This window comes from Chlorocebus sabaeus, chromosome 3, assembly GCF_047675955.1.
Source record: "Chlorocebus sabaeus isolate Y175 chromosome 3, mChlSab1.0.hap1, whole genome shotgun sequence".
Taxonomy (NCBI): domain Eukaryota; kingdom Metazoa; phylum Chordata; class Mammalia; order Primates; family Cercopithecidae; genus Chlorocebus; species Chlorocebus sabaeus.
The window spans coordinates 92489922-92499190 of record NC_132906.1 but is presented as its reverse complement, the minus strand read 5'-3'; the positions used below and the strand labels follow the sequence as shown (position 1 = coordinate 92499190).

Sequence of the window (9269 nt, the reverse complement as noted above, 5' to 3'; positions counted from 1 at the left end):
AGGGTTGCAGGGAGCCGAGATCGTGCCACTGCACTCCAGCCTGGGTGAGAGAGTGAGATCCTGTCTCTAACAAAACAAAACAAAACAAAACAAAACACCTCTCTCTGGAAGACGGAGGGACTGTGAAAGCAACCGAGGAAACAGGAAGCTTTCATTCCCAGCAGCGTGGGATCCTCGCCCAAGGCCGGGAAAACACAGGAGTGAAATGACAGCTATAGAAGTACACTCCACAGGCTGCACAAAAAGAACAAAAGCAGTGCTATACACACCAGTAAGGAACGGCACTGGCATGCTCCACCTCCTGTGGGCAGCCTGGGGATGAGGTCATTTTCCAAAACAGGGAGCTGGTCAGCATTTTCCATGCCCAGGGCAAGTTCCCCTTGATGGACAGCGCCTAATGACCAGCGCTGAGTCAGTCTAGGAGCAGCAAGACTGGAAACCCCGGAGCAGGAGCCACGTCAGCGTGACTCACTCAAGCAATGGCAAGTCCTCACAGCAACAACATGAAACGCCCAACAGGGTGATGACTATGGGAGGAAAACGGACCGGAACCTGGACAGTGCGTGCACTGCACACCCTCCTGGTTAACAGTCCCACGCCCCGAGAGCTGTTCTTTACATGAATTTCTTCTGTTAAAGCAGCTCGTGTGGCTTCTGCACCCTGGTGGAGCCAACACACGTGCCTGTCACGGAGGTGAGGAGTGGGTGCCCACCAGCATTTCACGCTGACCTTCCAGAAACAGGGTGTCCCTTACAGCCTTCAGCCTGCCAGGACAGAGCCACCCCTGGTCGTTCTGTTGGAATTTCAGCGTTCCTGTCTTTTAGGCGACATCTGCCAAGCGCAGTTTGTGTGAGGAAACGCATTCTGTCGTGTCTGCCGGGGCCCAGCGCGGCTGCTGTGCACGAACCAGCTTTTGTGGCCCACGGAGCCATGACTCAGTCTGGAGCTCGGCTACTCTCCGGCCTGGGGTGCTGGCATTTCCCTGGGGCCCAGTGCCTCTATTTTCCCCATGAGGCCTCAGCCAAGAGGAGGTTCTAGAAGAAAGGAAAAATACTGGTGCGGAGAGAGAAGGGCTGGCCAAGAGGCACCACGCCATCAGTGCTGATGCGGAGAGGCGGCTCCAGCCCGGCACTGCTGTCCTTACGAGGCGTGTTTCCTTTTTATTCAGAGGAAGAGCAGCAGAGGAACACGTCATGGAGACGGACCGAGTGGAAGGAGCCAGGGATGGCGACAAGCAGAAGGAAGTGTGTTTTGTCCCCATCCAGGGAAGCTTTTGTTTCATGAGACTTACTTGCACACGTCTGGTGGCCGCCCTGGACATTCATGGACTTTTGTTTTCAGTCAGATTTTGTGATTCAAGTGACACAAAGCACGAGGACGTCACTGGGCGAGAGGGCCAGGTCACCCCACCATGGAGGGGCACGCCCCAGCTGTGCATCGCGGGAGTGGGCTTGTCCAGTCTTCAAACACTGGGACAGGATGTGCCCATCTCATATAAGACGTGAATAATAGTAGAAATTTCTGTTACAGGAGAACTCTGCATTATCCTCACCATTTTCCTGTAAGCGTAAAACTTCTAAAACATTTTATGAGCACACTAATTCCTCACTTAAGGTCGTCATTAGGTTCTTGGAAACGGCAACTTTCAACAAAAGGACAGACAGCAGGTGCCTAAATAACATTCTTTCCTTCAACATCATTTCATCCTAAGGAGAAAAAATGGATTTTATTACATGTCCTTTCATTGAAGGCTGCACTTTCCAAGAACCTACTGACGATATCAAGTAAGGACCTACTGCACCTTACAAGTTGCTGCCATTTGCAGAGTGCGCCCCAGGTGGGCATGGAATTGACCTAAGGTGGAGGAGAGCAGGTGTGTGGCTCCGTCCTGTGGACTGATGCGGGTGGACAGTCAAGAATGCTTTCAGGAGAATGTGGGTGGCCTGCCAATGGGACCTATTCCAGAGGTCTGAGAAGAAACTGTCGTTTAACCTAGAATCCTACTAGGAATCAAACTAGCTTTGACATGAAAAGGAAAAAGAATGATGACTCTGAATAGGTAGAGACTCAGAACAATTCTTACCCACTCATCGTTTAGGAAAAAATCTTACAGCACGTGCTTCACCAGCGTCACCAACTGTCCCAATTTGCTTGGGACTAAGGATTTGTTTTTGTTTGTTTGTTTGTTTGTTTGTTTTGAGACAGAGCCTCTCTCTCTGTTACCCAAGCTGGAGTGCAATGGTGCGATTTTGGCTCACTACAACCTCCACCTTCCGGGTTCAAGGGATTCTCCTGTCTCAGTCTCCCTGAGTAGCAGGGATTACAGGTACCCACCACCATGCTGGCTAATTTTTCAATATTTAGTAGAGATGGGGTTTCACCATGTTGGCCAGGCTGGTCTCAAACTCCTGACCTCAGATGATCCACCTACCTCAGCCTCCCGAAGTGCTGGGATTACAGGCGTGAGCCACCACACCCAGCCTACTGAGGGAGTTGTATGGACATGGGACTTTTAATGCTAACACTAGCATAGCCTCTGTCAGACTGAGATGATGGTCACTCTTTAGCCAAACACCACCACCACTGTCCCCCAACATCCATAACAGCAACAGTTTGAGTAAAGACACAAGTACCACTTGCGGTCCAAATACCTGAGTGTGTTAACGGTGCGTTGGGTGCACACAGTGGTACCCAGAGTCTCCAGCTAGCTCCTCGTGAGCTGGGTGGGGCATGCAGGGAAGGAGGCCAAGCTTCCTGCCTGTCTGGGGAGGCTGGGGGCTCCACCTCTGCAGACTTTGGGAGGAAACCAGTGTTCACACACTTGTAGTAACGCACATGTAGTTTAGGGTTTCTTTGGAACTCAGCTATGGACAAAGCACAGAACTCAGTTGTCTCTGTAGAAAAGGGTGGCCTGCCACCCGGTACCAGGTGAGAGGAGTGCGGTGGTGACAGCACCTGGTGGTGGCCGAGAGGAGGCGCGGAGCAGAGTCAGGGTCCCCTCACGCAGTGAGTGCAGAAGACAGAACCACAGAGGCAGTCGTAATGACATTACTTCATTTGGGGTTAAATTAGGGTGTGCACCACAGAAAATCTCCAAACCACAGGGAATGAAATGGAAGTTGTTTCTCTCTCGTTCTCTCCCATAAAACAAGTCTGAAAGCTGCAGTGTCATCAGATCCACAGCCCCACATCTCTGCCACACCCCACCATGCACCTCCAGTCATCCCAGCCTGTGGCTTCCAGAGCTCCAGGAACTCAGGAGAGACAAAGACCCTGGGATCTTCTGTCATGGAAGCAGAGAGGAACGCTGGGGACACACAAGGGCACTCGCTGCCACAAGTGCCTCCTGGAAAAGCAAAACCCAATGCCATGACTGCCTCCCTCCAGCAGCGCCAGCACGAGTGAGCCAGACCCCACCTTTGATCATCGAGGCTGAGAGGTAATATCTGAGGTCGACAGATCCAGAACTAGAGACAAAAGCAAACCACGCTGGTGGTAAAGAGGAGGAATGACCGTAAGATGCCTCTGAAAAGTGGGACTGCGGGGAACCTCCTCTTGGTTTCTGGTTGCACGTGTGAATTTGTTGAAAACTGAACATATTAAGATGCGAGCTTAGGAGTTGGCAGCCTGCAGCAGGGGGAGGTGTGGGAAGTGGACAGTCTCAGGCCAGGTTGGGCTGGAAAGTGGTGCCACCTTGAGAACAGTAGGTGAACATCTACCCCCAATGACGACATTCAAACCTTCACCCACAGCATCCACTTCCAGGGGAGATTTTCACAGAAACATTCACGAGTGCACACAAAATATACAAAGGATGATGAGGGCTGAACATTGTTATGACAAAACATGGGAAGCAACTTAAATGTCATCCGTGGGAAACAGTCCAGTGGTGGAACTGCGGGGCTGTGGGATACTGTGGGTGGGTGAGAAATGGAGAGGCATCTCCAAGCATCAGCGGGATAAGACGGCTCTATCTGTTTTCAAAGGAGAAAAAGAACAAGCCCCAAGCTGTGCATTTACACAGGGACATGAGTGCATCCATCTGTAATGTGTCTGTCACCCCACACCAGGAGGGTTTAACTCTGCATGGGGAGAGGGTGAAGAAGGGTTTTCACCTGGTGCTAGACTGCCTGGGTTCAAATCCTGCTCCTACTTAGTGCTGTGCATTTGGGCAAAATACCTAAACCTCTCTGTGCCTTCATTTCCACCTCTCTGAAGCAGGGTCGGTAACAATGCCCACTCCTCATTCATAAGATGGTGGTGAGGATTAAATGAGCTGATGCCCTCACAAGGTGTTTGTCCACCAGTGATATGGTTTGGCTGTGTCCCCACCCAAATCTCATCTTGAATTGTAATCCTCATAATCCCCACGTGTCGAGGGAGGGACCCCGTGGGAGGTGACTGGATCATGGGGGTGGTTCCCCCATGCTGTCCTCATGATACTGAGTTCTCATGAGATCCGATGATTTTATAAGGCAGCTTTCCCTGCTCTTGCATGCTCTCTCTTGCCTGCCGCCATGTAAGATGTGCCTTTTCCCTTTCCACCATGATTGTAAGTTTCCTGAGGCCTCCCCAGTCATACAGAACTGTGAATCAATTACATCTCTTTCCTTTATAAATTGCTCTTATAGCAGTGTGAGAATGAACTAATACAGTAAATTGGTACTGCAGAGGGTAGAGTACCGCTATAAAGATACCCGAAATGTGGAAGCAACTTTGTAACTGGATAATAGACAAAGATTGGAACAATTTGGAGGGCTCAGGAAAAAGACAAGAAAATGTGGGGAAGTTTGGAACATCCTAGAGACTTGTTGAATGGTTTTGACCAAAATGCTGATAGTGATGTGGACGATGAAGTCCAGGCTGCGGTGGTCTCAGACGGAGATGAGGAACTTCTTGAGAACAGGAGTGAAGTTCTCTCTTGCTATGCTTTAGCAGAGACTGGTGGCATTTTGCCCCTGCCCTAAGATCTGTGGAACTTTGAATGTGAGAGAGATGACCTGAAATTGGAACATATGTTTACAAAGAAGCAGAGCATTAACGTTTGGAAAATTTGCGGCCTGACAATATGATAGAAAAGAAAAACCCATTTTCTGGGGAGAAATCCAAGCTGGCTACAGATATTTGCATAAGTAATGAGGAGCCAAGTGTTAATCACCAAGACAATGGGGAAAATGTCTCCAGGGTATGTCAGAGGACTTTGGAGCAGCCCCTCTTATCACAGGAATGGAGGCCTAGGAGGAAAAAATGGTTTCATGGGCCGAATCTAGGGCCCCACTGCTCTGTGCAGCCTCTGGACTTGACACCTTCTGTCCAAGCTGCTGCCACTCGAACTCCAGTAGTGGCTAAAAGGGGCCATATACAGTTCAAGCTATTGCTTCAGCAGGTGCGAGCCCCAAGCCTGCACAGAATTCAAGAAGTGAGGTTTGGGAACCTCTGCCTAGATTTCAGAAGAAGTATGGAAACAGCTAGATGTCTAGGCAAAAGTTTGCTGCAGGGGTGGAACCTTCATGGAGAACCTGTTAGGGCGGTGAGGAAGGGAAATGTGGGGCTGGAGCCCCCATATCAGAGCACCCACTGAGTCACTGCCTAGTGGAGCTGTAAGAAGAGGGCCACCATCCTCCAGACCCCAGAATGGTATACCCACTGACAGCTTGCACTGTGGCCTGGAAAAGCTGCAGACACTCAACGCCAGTCCATGAAAGCAGCCAGGAGGGGGGCTGTACCTTACAAAGCCACAGAAGCAGAGCTGCCCAAGACCATGGGAACCCACCTTTTTCATAAGTGTGACCTGAATGTGAGACATGGAGTCAAAGGAGATCATTTTGGAGCTTTAAGATTTAATGATTGCCTCACTGGATTTTGGACTTACAAGGGGCCTGTAGCCCCTGTGTTTTGGCCACTTTCTCCCATTTGAAATGGAATACTTTACCCAGTGCCTGTACCCCCATGGTATCTTGGAAGTAACTAACTTGGTTTTGACTTTACAGGCTCATAGGTGGAAGGGACTTGCCTTGTCTCAGATGAGAATTTGGACTCGGACTTTTGAGTTAAGACTTGGAGGACGGTTGGAAGGGCATTGTTGTGTTCTGAAATGTGAAGACATGAGATTGGGGAGGGGCCATGGGCAGAATGATAATGGTTTGGCTGTTTTTCCACCCAAATCTCATGTTGAATTGTAATCCCCATAATCCCCACGTCGAGGGAGGGACCTGGTGGGAAGTGATTGGATCACGGGGGGGTTTCCTATTGTTCTCATAGTAATGAGTTCTCACAAGATCTGATGGTTTTATAAGGCATTTTTCCCTGCTCTTTTTTGCTCGCTCTCACCTGACGCCCTGTAAGACATGCCTCTTCCCCTTCGGCCATAATTGTAAGTTCCTTGAGGCCTCCCCAGCCATGCGGAACCATAAGTCAATTAAACCTCTTTTCTTTATAAATTACCCCGTCTCAGGTAGTATCTTTATAGCAGTGTGAGAGCAGACTAATACAATCAGCTTCTATGTTGTTGGCAGTTTTACCATGAGCATGGATTCCTGTCTTCCTTCTGAAATTTTCTTTAAAAGTGTCAGCTTATATAGAAAGTATATTTGACACTCACAATCCTTCCCAGCCATAAAAGACAGTGGGGTGTGAGTGTGTGGGGTGGGAGGCAGCAGTGGCAGCCCAGTGACAACAGCAGTATATGCTGGGAACAGCTCAGCAGCAGGGCAGGTCAGGTCTGACCCAGTTAACTCAACACAGGCTCCCTACACCGAGTGATTTGGTTTGCAAATAAATATTATTTGTTTCTGTTTTACTGTGTAAATAGAGCACCTGAATTACCCAGTAATGTAACTCTGAAAATTCCTAAATTTCTACCTGACTTTATGCCTGGGAGAAACAGTCTGGGAGCTGAGGACCACTCACCCCACAGGGGTTGCAGCAGAAGGAAGGGCGGGCACAGACATCGTAGGGCCCCACTGAACAAGGGGGCTCTGGCCACAGCAGTGCCCGGTGTCAAAAGCAGAAGAGAGGTTCTGACAAGCATTGCTCACAGCGTTATTTGATCCCAATGCTTTCTATCAAAGATGAACTGAAAAATATTCATTTTGTCAAAAGTATTTTATCTTTCTATCATTATAGGGAGTACTCCACATTAAAGAAAAAAGCCAGGTATGTGATATCGCCGCTGCTATGGCCATTTGGAGAGGAGATGCTGCCCACCAGGCCTGCGTGTGTGAAGGGTGGACTCAGGTCACAGCAAGAAATGGGAGCGGGCCTGTGGGGTTAGACTGGATCTGCAGGCATGGGCCTGAGCTCAGGGTTCCCAATACATAAAAATAGGCCCAATAATGAATGTAAATGTGCAGACACAAACATTCACACACATGATGGGGCACATGCACACATGTGCCTTCCAGAACATTCCTTCCAGAGGCACAGACCTTGACCCTGACTCAGAGAAAACACCAGAGAAACTCAAGTTGTGACCTTGACCCAGTAACTGGGAGCCTGTGCCAGGGCTGGAAAGGTTAAAAGCGCCTGGGGAGCGTCCCAGCAGCAGGAGACTGAAGAGACCTAACCATGGTGCTGCTCCCTGCCTTCTGAACCAGGTTCTTTCATTTTTATTTTTATTAACTTTTATTTTAGGTTCAGGGGTACATGTGCAGGTTTGTTATACAGGTAAACTCATGTCACAGGGGTTTGTTGTTCATATTATTTCATCACCCAGGTATTCAGCACAGTACCCAATAGTTCTCTTTTCTGCTTCTCTCCCTCCCCCCACCCTCCTCCCTCAACTAGACCTCAGTGCCTGTTCTTCCCTTCATTGTGTTCATGAGTTCTCATTATTTAGCTCCCACTTATAAGTGAGAACATGTGGTATTTGGTTTTCTGTTCCTGCGCTCGTTTTCCAAGGATAATGGCCTCCAGCTCCATCCATGTTCTCACAAAAGACATGATCTCGATCTTTTTTATGGCTGCAATAATGTCCTTTACAGCGAACCAGATTCTTCACTGCAGGGATTATCTAATATCAACCCCATTCAATGAGTAAAATCTTTGGGAGGATCCACTATCATTAATTTTGTTCTTGGTATAATTTGTGATATTGGTTTATTGTTCATGTGTAAAACTAGAAAAAATATTCTTCAATCCAATCATGATCAGTGCCAAGCTATGATTGCAATGGTTCATTTAAATCAGAGAAAAGGGGGAGATGTAGGGAGACCCCCGAAACTATTGCTACAGAATAAAAGATGAAATGCTCCTGATTATTGTAAATACAAAATTGCATGCAGGATTGTGTAAAGACAATGCCAGGTTGGGCTGCCAGAATGAGCCGACAGCGTGAGATGTGCTTCCCCCTGCAGAGAGCCTATGAACGGACGTGCAGTCAGGGAGGTTTCACATCACCAAGATTCCTATCCCAGAAAAGCAGATGTTCATAGCTCTGGGAATGGAATGCAACCCTTGTGGAGAGCCTATAAACGGACGCATGGGGGGGGGGGCACCTGTCCATATGGATAAGATAGGGCTATAAATGCCCTCATCTTGCCACAGCTCTTCCAGACCTCTTTAGGGTTAAGGCATACTCCCTTCTGAGAATTTCTGGTCTAACTGGTTGTCCAGCTTCACCTCCTATTTCTATGGATTGTTTGTAACCAGCTTTTGCTGCAACTGTTACTGCTGATTAATATCTTGCTAATCATAGGTTATGGAAAGACTGTGTTTCTGTTTTAAGGCTCTGTTAGAAATTACTGATGCACACACTATACTGTAAATTCTTATCTCTGTATACTGTACTTCTGCATACAGATGTTATGTTAAATAATTACTTCATCCCCATCTGACCATCTCACCTCATAATCAAAGGACCCTGAATCCCTCACTAACCTACCCCCGCCCTCACTAAACTTAATAATAAATGCTAGTATATCCAGTGCATTGGTGGCATTGTGGGACCAGAAGGCGGTGACCCCCCTGGGCCCAGCTTTCACTATCTTGCGTGTGTCTATTATTTCTCGACTTGTCAATCGGCCTGGGAAGAAAGAAAGAGCCCCGTTGCATTGCGGGATGCTCGCCAGATCCCGCAATAGAGGACGTTATTATGACACCTGGAGACACGTGAGTAAAGCCTGAGGGTGGGTGGGGTGGTGGTCAGCACAGCTGTCATGCATGGTGCCCGGGGGTGACCATGGAGGAGTGTGTCCTTCTCAGAATCACACCCCAAAGTTTTGGGGCATGATAGGGCAGGAACTTCAGATTGTTTGGAAAAGAAAAATGTG

General features: G+C 48.5%; 1 protein-coding gene across 1 annotated transcript; it reads left to right on the top strand.

Annotated features, from left to right (window-relative positions):
* Window positions 1–381: 381 nt before the first annotated feature.
* Window positions 382–1721, top strand: LOC103214802 (putative uncharacterized protein encoded by LINC00346). Its single transcript, XM_007960903.3, is given in 2 exon segments — window positions 382–1048; window positions 1050–1721. Coding segments are annotated over 2 exon segments (495 nt in total). The 5' UTR covers window positions 382–1009; the 3' UTR covers window positions 1506–1721.
* The last annotated feature ends 7548 nt before the right edge of the window (window positions 1722–9269 follow it).